The sequence below is a fragment of the Bidens hawaiensis genome, unplaced genomic scaffold (assembly GCF_021521415.1).
Source record: "Bidens hawaiensis isolate Kalapana, Puna unplaced genomic scaffold, B.hawaiensis_p1.1 tig00009159_1, whole genome shotgun sequence".
NCBI classification, from domain to species: Eukaryota; Viridiplantae; Streptophyta; class Magnoliopsida; order Asterales; family Asteraceae; genus Bidens; species Bidens hawaiensis.
The window spans coordinates 572945-589944 of NW_027491673.1; the positions used below are offsets into that span (position 1 = coordinate 572945).

General features: G+C 34.3%; 2 protein-coding genes and 1 pseudogene across 3 annotated transcripts; all 3 read right to left on the reverse strand.

Moving 5' to 3' along the window:
- Window positions 1–3491: 3491 nt before the first annotated feature.
- On the reverse strand, window positions 3492–6290 carry LOC143531393 (subtilisin-like protease SBT5.4). The gene is made up of 6 exons (XM_077026703.1): window positions 5225–6290; window positions 5038–5132; window positions 4700–4945; window positions 4475–4589; window positions 4186–4393; window positions 3492–4092 (listed from the first exon to the last, which is right to left on the reverse strand). The coding sequence occupies exons 1-6, from the start codon at window positions 5777–5779 to the stop codon at window positions 3554–3556; spliced, it is 1758 nt and encodes a 585-aa protein (XP_076882818.1). The 5' UTR covers window positions 5780–6290; the 3' UTR covers window positions 3492–3553.
- A 3383-nt stretch (window positions 6291–9673) lies between these two features.
- LOC143531339 (uncharacterized) lies at window positions 9674–13518 on the reverse strand (annotated as a pseudogene). Its single transcript, XR_013135004.1, has 8 exons — window positions 13419–13518; window positions 13184–13333; window positions 12371–12547; window positions 11475–11569; window positions 11336–11400; window positions 10972–11073; window positions 9962–10072; window positions 9674–9855 (listed from the first exon to the last, which is right to left on the reverse strand). The product of XR_013135004.1 is annotated as an uncharacterized LOC143531339 (transcript).
- Window positions 13519–14639: 1121 nt separating this feature from the next.
- On the reverse strand, window positions 14640–16542 carry LOC143531340 (small ribosomal subunit protein mS33-like). Its single transcript, XM_077026660.1, has 2 exons — window positions 16187–16542; window positions 14640–14948 (listed from the first exon to the last, which is right to left on the reverse strand). The coding sequence occupies exons 1-2, from the start codon at window positions 16393–16395 to the stop codon at window positions 14825–14827; spliced, it is 333 nt and encodes a 110-aa protein (XP_076882775.1). The 5' UTR covers window positions 16396–16542; the 3' UTR covers window positions 14640–14824.
- Between the last annotated feature and the right edge of the window lie 458 nt (window positions 16543–17000).

Sequence of the window (17000 nt, forward strand, 5' to 3'; positions counted from 1 at the left end):
TATTTGGGTCTTTTTGATACCCTACCTCTATAAGCATTCTACATGACTCCCCGGCCCGATCCTGTCAGTACCATAACTATCTGAGGATGCAAACAAAAAAACACAATTGAAATTAGCCCTGGCAATTGCATCTCTTTTCAATATGCGATGCCAATACCCACCCCTATCCTTTGGCAGTTTCTTCCATGACATGCTAGTAGCTAGCTAATTAACCCGCAAGCTTATATGTACCTCCCAGAAATAAGATTGCAACGTCATTGTTAATTCAAAATTATAATGACAAATAAATGTTGAAAGAGTTATGTGACTGAGCCAACAATAAAGTAATATCTTTTTCTAAATTTAAACAACTGATGCCATATTTTTATTTTTTTATATTTAAAAATATGCCGTTAGATCATCCCCATTCACAAACCAACTCAAATCAATCTTTTATTATAAAATCAATTTCTATCTCTTCCACCTACCCAACCCAACCAAACTAAACTTTCCTCACTCATTAGCAACCCAAACCACACTATTTTTAATAAATAAATATAATTTTATAATTGTTTTTTATTAATAATTGTTGTTTTAATTATTAAAGGTGTTTAGAAATATAAAAAAAATAACTTCTTTATTTAAAAATAAACAATATATTTAATATAAAAATATTTTAAAAGTATTTGTATTCACCAAACACACTTAAATAAAGTAGATAACAAAATTACAACTGTAACATTAAATATAAAATTACACTTAGAAATGATAAAAACTACATAATTATTCATCATCGCCAACTTTTTGCCTAAATATTTTTATTTTGCAATCTAAAGTTTTTTTAATAAAATTTATATCAGTGTGTTCACAAAAAAAAAACTAAACAAGACTGTGTTTTTAGATTTTTTAAAAACTTATTAATTAAAAGTTATTAAAGAAAAACATTTTTAAACTTAAAATTAATTATTATGAAAAGAAAAAAAAATTAAAATGAGAACCAATAATATAGAGACATGTGGCTGCAAGTTGGGTGGCAAACTAGATTGATATTCCAAATGGTTAGGCCAATTTTAAAGCATTTTTCAATTTTATTTATTTTTAAATAGTGTTTCAAACTAACACTAATTTGCTAATGAGAGTAGTCATATGATACGACAACATATTGGGTACCCTTGACAAGCCCGGTTTTTGGGTTGTGCAAACTGTGCAATGGCACATGGCCGAAAAAATCAAGGGGCCCCAAGGTTTTATAATTGTTTTATATATATGCAGACCCAAACTCAACTTTTATAATTGTGTTTGGGCCACCAATTGACTTGTGAATGCCTCCAAATTTAATATTTTATACACATATTGATTAGTTATAGGATTTGGGTATCGATAGTCAAAAATTTTGGTTGTAATAACCTAATTTATAATAAGATTTAAATTTTTATATGATAATAAGATTTTTGATCCCAAAATCTTTATAACCTGCTTGATATGATCCATAATGACCTGTGATTTTAAAAATAGAGAAATGTTCATAACAATAAAAAGGGAATCTGGAAGTAATTGAGGTAAAAAAAACAAAAGAACTAGGAGACGGTAAAAGTTAGTTGAAATTGATTACGATCTTATAAATTTTACTATTTTAGACTTGGTGTTTGTGTGTATGTTTGATGTTTAGCTTTTGTAAGATGAAATGTAATGTTTAAAACTTTAAATATTTTTGTATTTGTCTAGAAATAATGCCTCCCGTTCCAAATAGCATATACTTCTCCGATGTCCAAAAACGTAAAAAGAAGAACTAAGAAGAAGAAAACAAAAGGCTAACTGAGAGTTTTGCTTCCCAAAACGCTAAGAGAGCCTCAAAATTTACCTAAGTTTGATCATTTTACTACACTACTTTTCTTTTTTGTTTATCATATACAGTTGTATTCCTATTTGGTTTTTTAATATATAATTTATTAATTTATATTATAAGGAGGCCTAAATTTTGTCTCGTACGAGGCCTAATTTTTTTTATCATTTTCGGAGATGACTCTGACCCTTTGTCTTCCACACCATTTCTACCATAAACAAAAATGATTATAAACATAAAAAACATGTAAAAAAGTGTTAATTACTGCACAAAGTAAATCAATGAGTTTAAAGAGTTAACCATGTTTCGTGTTGGACTTAGTGGTTGTTGCACACCATATATACTGTGTCAAGGTTCCCTGTATCGCCTGTGAAACCACATGCAATAACATGTTAATCTCAAACAACACCCCTTACATCAAATAAATTGCTAAGCAAATTATTCGATCACACAATCTCAGCCCTTTTGTGTTACATCCCTGTTTTGTGTAAATCAAACAGTAAATATTAACCCTTAACATTATCCTTCATCTAAATTCAATATGGATTTCTACACTAAACATCAGAGTATATAAATCAAGTGCTCATAAACAACTATGTAACTAAGAAAGCATGTTCGCAAGTAAGAATTCAATTCGGATTGTACAATTCGAGTATCAAAAAAAAACAGCTCCCGGCCATCAGGCTGCCGTAGGTGATTTTCTACCAAAATGACGGCCGGGAAGGGAGAAAACTTATAGTCGGATCTGTTGTAGGAGCTTATCCACTTCTAGATTCTTGGCGAACACTCGGCAGCTGGCACGGCAGCCCCTTCTTGATCAGTACCGGGTAAGTTCGCTTCTGAATCAGCTTCAGTCATCCTTGATCGTTTGCCAACATTCTTTGAGAATATGGTCATTGGTCTTCTCGGCAGTGCTCATTTGTGCTCGACGTACCGCGGGTTTGGTGACCATAGGCATCTCTGGTAAGCCTATTCATTTATTAGCTGTGGCATGGCAAGTCGGTGACCAATTGGTACATGCAGGTGGAATTGCGGTTCGGTGGCAGATTCATGGTTGGGTGTATAAATGCACAATCGGTTAGAGTTGTTATAGTTGCAACTTGGATGATCGCCTGCTCTGTGGTGTTTTGCCCCTTGCAACCTTAACTGGTTTTGGTGCCATGTGGTGGGATTTAGATCGAAACCATTGTCGAGCCGTGTCATGGAGTTGGCTCATGGCTGCCTATGCTTGGCTCGGTGATTATGTATAGTGCATGGGAACCGAACCCGGTGATGCTTCAATTTTGGTGCAGAGAACTGATCAATGGTGCTTGAACCATCCTAAACCGATTTATGGGCTAAGGCGAGGATGGGAGATACACAGTGTCGTGTTTTGGACCGACCATTTTAAGAGTTTTTTTTCTTAGATCATTGCCATAATGATCTATGTTTGATGTATCAGTTTATCGGTGGTGTATTCTTCGTGTTTGATTCGTCATTTTGTTACAAACTGATTGTTATTGAGATTTGGTTAGTGAAATAAAGACATTTTTTACATTAATTTTATTTTTTTATTGCGTTCTTGGTATTTTTTTTACTTCAGAGAATTCTTTACAATTTCGGCCGCGTGTTGTCTTCTCAAAATGCATACCGGTATAACAAATAACCCTTGTTAAGGAATTGAAACTAAAAAGCTGAATAATATTCCTTACAAACTAGTCATTACTTATTACATCTACTACTAATAACTGTTTAGGCCACAGAAACCACAATGGGGCTCTTCACATGTAAATACTTGCCATTAGACCATACTAGTTCCCCAAAAACATGACCTTTAATTACCCTTGTGCCATCAGCTTTCATGGTCAACTCAAACTTCTGTTCTTCACCCTTCTTCCCAAATGCAAGAATGTTTGGTTTCACATCCACAGATATCCCAGCGGGGCTCTTAACATGAACTGTATATGTGCTGGGTGGACCCACATTCGTCAGTCTTCTTGTTACGGTGACAGTGCCTTTAAGTTTATGGACGGTTATGGAAGGGTAGTTGAAGTCTAAGATGCTGCTCTTTCTTGGACATTTGTAAGGTTGACCCGAAAACTTCTGGATTATGGTTTTGTTGTATCCTCTAGTGCATAGGAAGTCAAGATAATCATTTACAGTTAGATTGTAAACTAGTCCTGGATTTATGGCTTGATTTGGATTAATCTCTCCAGCTCCACGGCTAAACGGATCTGCCTCTTTTTTAGTTTCATTCATCATCGGGTGCCCCCTATTGTCTCTTATACTTGCTGTACAAATACACCGCAAGATATTAATTAGTTATTAAATTAACATGTTAAAAATTGTTAACAACTAAAACATATGATCATTGTGAACTTCACCCGTGGTCATGATGGCGGATTTGATGGCAGCAGGGCTCCAGTCAGGGTGGACACTTTTGAGGAGACCAACAACTCCAGCAACATGTGGGCAAGACATTGAAGTGCCTGATAATATGTTATACGGTAATAAGGTGCTATATGGTACTACTGGTTGTACATCTTCAGAGAATGCTGCAATAATATTGACTCCAGGGGCTGTAATATCAGGCTGCACATTTTTATAAAATTAATGTAGTTAGTGTTCAATTACTATCCTGCAAAGAAAAATATCAGTTGGTAGATCAAACACCTTAAGAATCTCTGGTGTGATTGAATTCGGACCCCTAGAAGAGAAGTTGCCCAACAACGGAGCTGGCTCTATGTCAATAGCAGGTACAGGATAGATTATGCGCCCCAATGCAGAACTTCATCAACATAACATATATGTCAGTGACATCAAGAAAAAGAGAGACATATAATGATTAGAGGTGGCAAAATGGGTCGGGTCGAGCCATGTTGAGTTGAAGGTAGTTACTTGGTAGAGTTAAGGTAGGCGTAAAGGCGAACCCCGTCAGCGTATGTAATATATATTGCGGGCAGCACATAAGTATCAGCTACTATGTTGTCGCCACTGGCTTCATCATTGCAAACAATCATGCCAGCAGCACCAGCGAGTAGAGCATTGATACCTTTGGAATCCCTATCTAGGCGTCCATTTAAGCACACCAAGATCTTCCCTTTAACCTTTTGTGGGTCAAGTGCATCTTGATCGCAAAGCATTCTACACGCACACACACATATATTAACCGTCAGTATTTCAATAGAAAACCAAGAGAAACTAGGAAAATGTTTAAAGAAAATAAAAGTCCGTACGCATCCATCATTGTTGCGTTTTCAACTTTAGCATTTGCAGCATTAATAAGAGTATAAAATCCAGAATGTGGCAAGGGTTTGGGCTTGCTTAACCCCTGTTATAAGACATAAAAACTATATGTTATATCTCAAAAGAAAACAAGAAGGCAACTGGTAATTAAGTAAGGATTATGGGTATGTAATTAACCTTCAAGTGAAGTCCATTAGCAAGGTGAAGAAAAGATTGAAACTCATGGTCGATTGTGCTAGCCCCTACGGTAATAACCCAAGGAGCCACATTAGAGACTGTTCCTGGTTCGGGTCCATAATTCCCAGCAGAAAACACAACAGTGATTCCTTTCATGACAGCATGGAATGAGGCAATGGCTAGACTATCATCCTTGTAATCAATAGGGTCTCCACCAAGAGATGCTGAAATTACATCAGCACCGTCATGGATGGCGGTTTCAAATCCTTTCAATATATCTGCTATGTCGCATTGAGCTCCTATAGAGGAAGGTGGCCAGCAGACCTTGTAAGCAGCCACTCGGGCACGTGGCGAACCGCCTTTGGCAGTTCCCATCCAGACTCTATTGAAACTCACATTTGGAACAAAGTTACCACCCGCAATTGATAATGTATGGCTACCATGCCCATTATGGTCGCATGCGCTATTCATTGAAGCATTTAATTTTCCATACAAGGCCTGATAACCTTTGTTATAGTGCTTGGCACCAATAAGTTTGCTGCAAACATACACCATCAATATATAAATAGTAACGTATCTACAATTAATATTTTAATGTAAGTTAAACAAACAAGAACACAGAAGTAATATGCTTACTTGTTACAAGGAACTAAGGTTTGGTTGTCGCATCCACCCTTCCATTTAGATGGAATGGGCCCATACCCTCGCCACTAAAGCTTTTCGATTCAGGCCAAACACCTGCCAAATGATTCAATTATACAATCAACATATAACACTCAAAATGGATTAGTAAGGTACAAAACAAGTTACCGGTGTCAATATTGGCAATGATGATGATTTCACCATAGTTTGCTTTTGTCCATATGGAAGACGAATCAACGAGCTTCAAGAAATCCCAGGAACGGGTTGTGTGTAAGTTTATGCCTTTATTCTGGATCACCGACACCACGTTTGGATGTTCTACATGTTATAAATGTAAGTTAAATGCACATTATAGATTTATGGAGAATAACTCAGATATGAAACCAGACAAGAGCAATAAACCGAGACAGGAGCATAAATCGGGTACAGGAACACAGTCATCTCGGACTGGAAGAGGAAAAGTTACCCTGATCGAAATTTCGAACAATGAATTCTAGGACAGGAGCAAGTAAGCCATGATCGTGTATAACGAATTCTGGACACAAATAGGCAACAAGATCTTGAATCTGGAGTACAAACCATGACAAGAACTTGAGCCAGAAATATTGTAGCATATATATCTTGCAATACTCTGGCTGAAACCAACTTATTGGGCAATGTATCACAGCTAACCAAGAACTTGTTGTGCACTGAGGCTGAAGTGCTCTTATAATATTTTTTAGCCAAAAATGTCACAGCTCTCCAAGAACCAGGCATTTCTTCATGCGCAAGAAACATGATTTTTATTCTTCACGAGTAAGAGAGCTAGGAAGATTTTCTAGTCAAATTTCATAAAAGAAAGAAACTAAGTACTATGTAACGACCTAATTGACCTGACTAAAAACATTACAATAATACCCTTGAACTAAACACAAATGACTAAACAAACATGCTCTAAGAAGAAGCGAAACTGCAACAGTGGGTCTGATGTTGTTGACTAATGTTTGATTAGCATTTAGCAGTCTCTGTTGACCAACGGTGACCGAAGGCTAGTGGAGGGACAGAGTTCGCGAAAACTAGCAAACACAAACAGCGCGCCAAAAAAATTTAAGGGAATCGATGATTTTGGTTTATAGGTGATCCGTTATTTAAAATGGCGGATCCTAAAAGTTGTACAGGTGTTGTCAGCTCCTGCCTGACTACATGGAAATTTTGTTGGTGTTGAACTATATATTTGAATTGGCGGAACTAGTTTGAATGTTTTATGATCTGCCATTTGAAATGACTATACTCGTGGCACAAGTATATCACTGATTTGATGTAACAACTTTTTTCATTGGATTTGACATTGCAAACGGCGTATCTTAAAATATTCAAACTAGCTCTGCCATTTGAAATGGTGAAACCCCAACGAAACTTCCATGCCGTCAGACAAAGAGCTGATGCCACCTTGTACAACTTTTAGGATCCAATATTTCAAATGATGGATCACCTAGAAGCACAAAAGAAATTTTCTCTCTCCTAGTAACCAATTTCTCCAACTTTTTTTCCATTTTTAAAACCAAATTCTAGAAAGGAATCCGACAAGCACATTGATCTTAATTCTTAAATGTCATCTTATAATAGAAATGGTGGCGTGAACAAATTTACTTTGAATTTTGCAATACAAATGATCAAGTGGCTGATATTCTTATCAAGCATTGTCAAAGGGAAAATCCCATGTTAATTCAGGCATAAAATGGGTGTGAAGATTTCGGAATTAAGGGTAGGTATGCAAATCAAGTTAAAATATACAATGGGTTGATTGTTATCTTTCCAATTTTGTTAAAATAATCAATGCATTTCCATGTTTTCTATCTAAGATATATACTTAAAGCATTAATTGTGTGTTTCCTTGTTTATGCATGCAATCATAAAAGTATTATCTTCTGATTTCAAAGTTTGTTAGTTGTTAATTGGTCGAATAACCAACATGATTTTTATGCAACACATTAGAGAAATGCTATAAGAATATAACAAACCTGCAACTATAGATGCATCTTCTTCGTCGAGAATCGCAGCAAAGCCGTTAAATTGTTTATTGTACGAGTAAATCAAGGCCTCATCAACCCTTTCTTTGCTGTTTTCAAAACACAATGAAGGAAAAAAAAATAAGTCCACTACTTTAATTAAAAGTAAATTTATTATGTTTTGTTTTTGCATATAGATGTATCATTTACCTCCCTAATATTGAACCAAGAAACTCAAAGTGAGAATCTTTAATTTGAGATGCTTCTAATTCATGATCTAACCCTCCCAAGTAGACTATATAAGACTGAAAATCCAAAAATATATAAAAATAATAATATATTTATAGAAAAAAGAAAAGAAAAGCAGTGAGAAAATGAATGCTACTTCACCTTCTTGCTTTTAATTGCCAAAGATGAAGACTGCAACACACATACAGTGATGACAACGCCCAGAAGAACACTAGACAACTTCATCTTCTGCATTTTTTAATTAATTGATGCAAGATAAATATTAATAACATAAATTATCAACGCTAATTCATAATATTGATAATAAATAATACATAAATAATAGTAAATAATGATTAATCTTGCAGATAATAACTAGCTATATATATCAATAATTTGTAGATAATAAAACTATATTTATGCACAAATAAATAACTTTCCAATGTTTAAATACATATAGGGATGCATACGAGCCGAGTCAAGTTGGCCTTGGGCTTGGTTCATTTATTTTAACAAGCTGAAATGTTGAGCTCAAGCTCGACTCGTGAAAATTAAGTTCGAGTTAGCTTGTGGCTCGTTTATTTATTTTTATATAAATCAAAAGATAATACTTTTAACATATGTAGATTTTATAATTTATATATGTTCAATTTTGTGATATACTTGTACATATAAATTATAAAAAAAACTTGGGCTTTAATTTAAAAGTGTCCTACGAACCGAACTTAACTTGGCTTGGACTCGGCTCATTTACGAACGTAGCCGTCTCGGGCGTGGCTCCTTTACTTACAAACGAGTCAATCTCATGTTTGTATCAGATCTCATTTTAGTGTAACATGTTTACATGCATTGATCTGGAGGAGCCAACGGTCTCAAAAGAAAACATGCATCCGGAAATCCGGTAGTAGTTAATGGGAAGAAAGACTGCATATATAAAAAAGATAAAAAATAAAAAATTTCTACCTCGCGTTTATCCCCTAGCCAGCTTGTTGTGTGCTGCGAGGATTGATATAAGCTAATTAGCCAGTTACGGTTTTATTATAACCAGGCACCAAAACAATTATAGAAATTAATTTAACCATTTTAAACACATTTATAGTTTATATTTATTCGTTTCAAATCATTTGTAGTTACACCATTATTGCAGATTATATGCACAATTACTCCCATCTAAAAAGCTAATTGCGTCCGTTATTAAAAATACAATATTTACACCATTTCACTTATCTATTTCTTGAACCTTTTCATTTATATATTATATATTTCTTTATGAAATGAAACCAAGTATAAAGGGAGTTTATCCTTCTCTATTTGTGTATCTTCTCTATTTTCATATTACTTAAAAATGAATTAACCACGGAAATACAGAATGAAAGAACAAATAAACAACATGCAATTTAATCTGTTTTCGTACGCATCTTCTATGGGTTTTTTCGGATTTCCATGCTTGGCGCTCGATTATATACCTATTTTAAGTTTGTTTTCCTAATCTTAAAACCTTAAAACCAAAATTATTTATCAGCCAAATAATGCATTATGTATCAACCACATATGATGCATTAGATGCTTATTTCCACCACCAGCTGGTACTTACAAAGTTTTCAAGATGACTAATATTATTGTAGATTACATAACTTGCAAATAACAGTTTTAGGTTGATGTCTCATCATATGATGAGAAAGTCTTGAGAACATAGACAGGATCTCCCACTTTAATTATCTTTCCATTGTCTTCATGCAAATCATGGCATACCATATTTTGTCCAAAGAACACCTGCAAATATCTCATTTTAATTATAATAATAATAATCATGATTAATGTTAAAATGAATAAAATCAAAACATTTTTAGTTGTAAATGTTAGAAGGGAAGAATTTCACCATCCCTTGCCCCTTTTTGCCGGGACACAAGACTTTTCCTAATCGAAACTTCATTAGAGTTTCAGTCGGTTCGGAAGCTGAAACCGCAGTTTCTTGGTCAATTGTTGGTACCTGAAAAACATTTAGCAAAAATTTTGTAAGAATTAAGAATAAAATGTTGATTTTATTAAAGAAAATTACATAAAAGGGTCACCAAGTTTGATCAAATATATATTTCAGGTAATCAACTTCTTTAACATGGAAAAAGTCAAACTTGGTCAGCCAAGTCATCATTTTGACCGGTAAATGTATCGGACTACATTAAATTAAGATTTTTGAAAACTAGTGTTACCTTAAATCAATATGTTTGAAACTTTGATGGTTCTTTATGGCGACATAAAATCATCAAAGTCTCAAAATTTCGATTCATGGCAATCTTCAAAGTTAACAGGTTTTAGGAGTCAGGTCAGAAAAAGTCAAACTTGTTCTGCCACGTCATCATTTTGATTTTTGACTAGTAAACGAGTCACTTTAAATCAAGATTTTTTTAAAAATGATGCTACCTTAAATCAAAATGTTTGAAACTATGGTCGTTCTTTATGGCAGCGTAAAAACATCAAAGTTTAATTTTTTTTATTAATATAAATCTTTTAAGTTGACGGGTTTTAAGCACAGGTCAAGAAAAAGTCAAACTTGATCTGCCACGTCATCATTTTGACACTTAAACAGGACAGACTACCTTAAATCAAGATTTCATGTATGTTATCAAAGTTTCAAAATTTTGATTCATGGCAATCTTGCAAGTTAACGGTTTTAGGGGTCAGGTCCGGAAAAGTCACTTGATCTGCCACGGCATCACTTTGACCAGTAAACGGGTCAGATTACTTTTAATCAAGATTGGTAGCCTCAAAAAAAAATTTATCAAAGTTAGTTATCTTTTTACCCAATTAGCCCGTTTTGTTAACGGGCAGCTATTGCTTTATGAAGATAACTAACAATTAACAATGAAAAAAACAGGTATACTCGTTTACCTTACATCGGGAGCAAAGCTTTATGCCGCTAAATGTTAACTTTCAATTCTAATCTCCTTCCATAGGTCCTCAGAAAACGGTTCACAACCGTCAACCAAAATGCTGAAATTTGTAAACACAATCCCAAATTATGTGAAAATAATATTCGTGAACAATGAAAGGATTTAACAAGATTATATACTTCAGCCTGTGAAAATAATAAATGAGTAAATGGGTACATTTTAAAAATGTCTATTTTTTTTGGTTTTATAAATAATAAAGATGGTAAACATGATTACAAAAGCTAAACTATTGACTTCATAATCTATATATAACTATCGCCAAGTCTTAAAACAAACTAAAGGTTGTAGATAGAATTACATACTTTGGTCTAAACCGGTTTATTGGTACGGGTTCCTTGAGACGTTCATTCAACGAATCTAGAGATCCCTGCCAAAAATATATAAAAAAAGATTATTAATTATTTACAAATAAGTAATACTAAAACAAGGTTGAGAACAAACCTGTGACACTAAAAGAAATGGAGCTCCATCAGAAAACATAATTCTAAATCCCGGACCCGGAGCATAACTTGGTTCCACAGGTCTAGTCTCCAACTCTGTATAGATATACTTTAGTGTTACCATTATAAACTATTAGTGGGTCAATGACTCAATATGATTTGGAAACTTATATAAATTCACTGATAATCTTATTTTCCAATATACGATTGAGGTTAGGCCTGTAAACGAACTAAACATTCAATAAATAATTTGTGAGCCGTTCAATAGGAAGTTCGCTTATGCTCGTCTATTTAAAAAGGAACGAACATGGACAAAATATTTTGTTCATTTGGTTAAACGAACAACCAATCGAACATAAATGCATTTCTCGTTGTTCATTTATGCTCGTGAATTTTCGTTTATGTTCATTCATTTAAATTTGTTTATGTTTGTTCATTTATGTTCGTTAACTTACGTTTTCTTAAGTTCTTTCGTTAATAATCTTCATTTAAAATTTTTTTGGCCCATTACAATTTAGTATAGTTTTAATAACTTTATAGGCCCAACACATTTCTTTTCATATTACTTTTAACTAGTTTTAGCCAAGTTATGTTCGTTCGTTTATGTACGTGAACGGTTCGTTTGTATTTTAAACAAACGAACATAGACGAATATGAACAAGAACACCCTGTTTGTTTAATATTTCGTGTTTGATCTTCGTTCGATTAAAGTTAAACGAACGAACACAAACATGGTCCATTCATGTTCGTTCGGTTCATTTACACGCCTAATTGAGCTACTCAACATGTTTGACCCTTTTGCCTTTTAGATTTGACCCATTTCATGATATTTGTCTGAAACGTTAGAGATAAAACATAACCTGAATCATAAAAGATTTACAAATAGATTATTATTACCTTCGTTAAAACGGACTAACCGACTTGGTTTACCAAGATAATTAGTAAACCATTTAGATGCTTCGTCTCCCTCATCTAAAGCCGATCCAGACCATTCCCAAACCGAGACACCATCACATGTTTGAGATGGTCTACACAATGAGACCTTGAGCTCATCCATCCCAGGTGCTCTTATAACTAATTATTGTGTTAGAGAACAATAATGTAACATTAAACTCGGATTAAAAAATAAGTAGAAAAATGATGCTAGAGTGATCATGTCTGGCCCACGCTCCCCTGACTCCACTCTTTCGTCGAGGGGAGCGTGGGCCAGTTCAGGCTCTACCAAAGCCCAATCACCCAAATGCTAAGCCCAATCCAAGGTTATGTCATTAGGGGCAGCAATTTCTAGCACAACATGAATATAAATCAAGTTTTGGGTTGGCCAGCAGACCCGTTAAGAAAACAGGCCATGTTCACGTTGACCTATTTAAAAAACGGATCATGCTTAGGTTGACCAATTTAAAAACAGGATCATGGTCATGTTCGGGTTGGCCCTTTTAGAAAACGGGTCATGTCCGGATTGACCCGTGAACCCGTTTAAGTTCGCATTCTTTAATATAAATGTAGAAAATGTCAAATTCAGAACCCTAATCCAAAAATTAAAACTCTTTTTACATCCCCTCAACGGGTCGTATGCGTGTCACACGATCCATGTAGCCCATTTAAGTGTGTGCAGGAGGTTAGGGATGATGTTTTTGACCAGAATAAAAATATGGGTCCTAGATTATAACCAAGAAACATGAGAGATTGTTGTTATTAATAATTAATAACCTAAGTAAGATGTGTTGGTTGGCTTCCAAGCAAGTGCAAAAGCATCATGAGGCAACTCCACTTGAACTAAAGCCAACTTTGGCTCCACTCTTTGTGTACAGGCTCTGCCTTTGGAATTAACAACAAGCCACTGTCTATCCCATCTAAACCCTGTTTGTTTGTTTATCGACATCAATCAATCAATGAATCCTAAGGTTCAATAAGTAGTAATAATAATTAAGGTATGAGTGACTACCTGTGGAAGAGAGTGGTGCTTCTGTAACAGAGATGCCTCTGCAGGATTTGATGGGATATATGAAGATAGATTTCACTTTGACTACCATAACTCAAACCAGAAAGCAGCACAACATTGTATTCTATTAAATCAATCAACTATAGCTTATATACACATGTTATTCTAGCATGTCTAGGAAACTTCTTTTTATGGCTCCCATGCTTTTAGAAAAAAGATATTTGTGTTATACTTATTTTCAAACAAAACAATTAATTATAATTAGCTCAAGACACCTAAGTCAAGTTCGTTTTCATATCTGATACTTATGTTAATTGTGTCGTCTCTAACATGTTTGCTAAACAGGTTAAGACACAAACTGAAGTCCTACTTTTTTTTCTTTTTTTAATGAGTTCGGCAACTCAAGTGTGTTTGGGTGAGCTTTTATTTATTTTTACTTTTTCCATTGTATGGTTTGACATCGTGATCTTCTGTTTCACACTTTAACCATCTTATCATCCCAACAAAGTAAGAAAATGAGTTTTTAAAAACACCCCCTCAGTATACATTTATTGGCAAAGGCCACCCATGCTCGCAACAACTAGGCCCGGCTTGGATGGGGAGGCAGGAAGGTCAACTGGCCTTAGCCTGATCATCTCGGTAGGCCCCAAAAGTTTAAAATAATGTATTTAAACTTTAACACCACCAACCATTTCAATAATCAACCAAATTATCAATTTTATAGCCCAAATCATAAACAATAATTCAATAAGTAAAGGCCCAAATCATAAGCAATAATACCATATTAGATTATTTTGCTACAATATTTATGTTTGTTTTTGAAATTATAATTATCATCGTATCATTTACTTTTTAAATATAAGTTATCGAATTTATATTTTACTTAAATCTCAAATTTATACTCGTTTTCGGTTCAACTTTTTAGTGATTTTCGGAGAGGCCCTAGCGACAACGGTGGCCCGTCATTGGGAAACCCACTGCCTAAATGCTTACTATGGTAAAACTTTTGGCTCGCACGCGTCTTTTTATCACCAACGAGGCTCAAACCAACTAATTCACTAAAGAACGTTACAAGGGTACCGTTTTGAGTAATACTCTTTTGGTCCATGTGTAGTACCTAAAAACGTCGGTTTCTCTTTATTTTTTATTAAGCAGCATTGCAATCTATCAATATTATGTGTAGGAACCTAAAAACATATAAACTAGATCCCTAAACAAACTTCATCAACTACATGTGGGTGTTATTATGGCATTTGTATTCATTGAGCATTTAACAAATACATTATCCAAAATCAATAGCTCTAAGTTATCATAAACAAGATCCAACAACATGAAAAATACAGCCTTTTAAGTTTTGTAGGTCAAAAAAACTTGAAAACAGCAGGCAGGCATTGAAAGATATTTATTTACTACGCTTTCTCTTTGTCTTTCTTTGCCCCGTCTTTGTCTTTACGTTTAGCTGCTTTCTTTCCATGTCCCTTCTTTGGCGGTCCCTTCCCACGACGCTTCAACATTTCAAGCTTCGATAAACGCCTGCAAAATTGTCCGTAAAATATTAAGTTTAGTTCAAAATTTGACTGCATTCATAATTATTACAACTTTGAGAAGTGAAATAATACAACTTGCTAAACAAAACTCTTAGTGACACAAAATAAATTAAATTAATGAAGTTTGGATTTAACATTTCATTATTCTTAATGGAGGTAATTTACCTATCATTAAGTCAATTAATAAAACCTTTTTAAATCCTTTTGTTAGAGAACTATATTAATATGTTTTTAAAAATATAGGTATTGTAAACATATTTAATGCACTAACTAGTTGATAAAACTTTAAAAAAGAACTGTAGGTAGGTGATTACACTCACTTGACCCAGTTTAACATGCAATAAAATCACTTGTTTTGATCAAAACCATTTTGACCCATTACCCGATTTTGTAAATTTTGCGAGTCACATCATTCCAATATTCACATATATCAATAATATAATGTCATAAGGAGATATTAAAAATGACAAAATACTCATTTGTGTGCTTAACTGCTTATTACTACCTTCAAAAAAGTGATAAGCACAGCTGGTATTCAACTACACGCATAATCATGAAGAATAAATTTCAGCTAAGAAAGTTACACAGGGCAGATCAGGAGGGTTGAGTAACGGATAATGGGTTGGTCAAACCCTTTGACACAATTCCTTCTAGCTATTCTTTAACCATTTGACCCGCTTGAGATATAAACATATGACGTATCTCAAATCAACCATATCATGGGGACACGACCAGAACCTAACACGAAACTCGATTTGTCTAAACAGGTTCGAGTCAGTTTCGGGCTGAAACCGCTAACACATTTAGCTAAACAGGTTGTGTTCATGTCAATCCAACAGATTCGCAAATTGACCCATTTCACCCATTATTTTATATCAGAGTACTTTTATGCCAAAGTTAAAATAATAAAAACAAAATTGTATAATTTAATGCTTTAAACAATAAAACAATATGTAAATTTAGACGTTTAAATCAACAATATGTAAAAAAAAACATAAAACAAATATCTTTTCGAGTTAAACGGGTTGTGTTTGTCTCAACCCTCGAATACGCATGTCATGTTTAGGTTCACATGTGTGACATGATTTTCAAGTTCGTGCCATGTTTGACCCGCCAACCCACGTACACGACCCGTTCAGTAGCACTAGTGTCAAAATTCCAACCTCTACATGTAAATATACATATAAAACCAAGTCTAGAGAGAGAGTGGAGAAAGAAAATTACTCTTGTTCTTTGCGTTGCACAATAGCGGGGTCCTCTTTTAGGACGTCATCTGGATACCATGATGCAATTTTTTCTCCAATAAATTTCTTGCGTAAAATCTTGTGGGCTGACCGTTGACCGGTTGGGTTAATAATATGACCAAATATGTTGGCCCTTGCTTCTGTTACTCCTCTAACAGCTGCTTGCGCCAACATGGTTCTTAAGCTCATCTTTTGAATCTCTAATAAAACAAGATCTAAACATTTAGTACATTTAAATTACAAATTACCTATTTGCAGTCCCACTGTTACTAATTAATGATAATATTTGACATGGGAAAATATCAAAATATGTCACATTTCCTTGAGTCAAGCTTCAATATTGTTAGATTATTTTGAAAATTTTTAAGAAAGGTTTAAGAAAGGTGTTAATTTTGAAAATTTCCTTGAGTCTAGTGATTTTTGAAGCTAAACAATATCAAGCGAATCAAATAGAGCACCATTGAAACTAGGTTACTATTTCATGATTTTCTCCTAATTTCAATTGGTTCACAAGCATCATGTAGATTGTTTAATTATATTGTTGCAAATTTCAAAGGGCAGAGTAGTTAATTTGATGCACATAATCAGAGGTGTCACGTTTAACCGAACCCCAACCAGAAAAAACCCGAACCCGGACCTGAACTATAACCCAGCCTGAAAAACACAAACCAAAGTAATTCGGGTTGATTTTTGGGTCTGATTTATGGGTTTCGGGTCAACACAAATAAACTTTTTTTTAAAACATAATATTATTAATTTAGTAGTAAGTTGAATCGAGTTTGATTATGGTACAC

Excerpts from the sequence above, each read along its gene's own strand:
- LOC143531340 (XM_077026660.1), bottom strand. The coding sequence starts at position 16,395 with ATGAGCTTAAGAACCATGTTGGCGCAAGCAGCTGTTAGAGGAGTAACA. Across the intron at positions 14,949-16,186 it reads GTGCAACGCAAAGAACAAGA|GCGTTTATCGAAGCTTGAAA; the intron begins GTAATTTTCTTT and ends ACAATTTTGCAG.
- LOC143531393 (XM_077026703.1), bottom strand. The coding sequence starts at position 5,779 with ATGGTGTATGTTTGCAGCAAACTTATTGGTGCCAAGCACTATAACAAA. Across the intron at positions 5,133-5,224 it reads CTAATGGACTTCACTTGAAG|GGGTTAAGCAAGCCCAAACC; the intron begins GTTAATTACATA and ends GTCTTATAACAG. Across the intron at positions 4,093-4,185 it reads ATCCGCCATCATGACCACGG|CAAGTATAAGAGACAATAGG; the intron begins GTGAAGTTCACA and ends GTATTTGTACAG.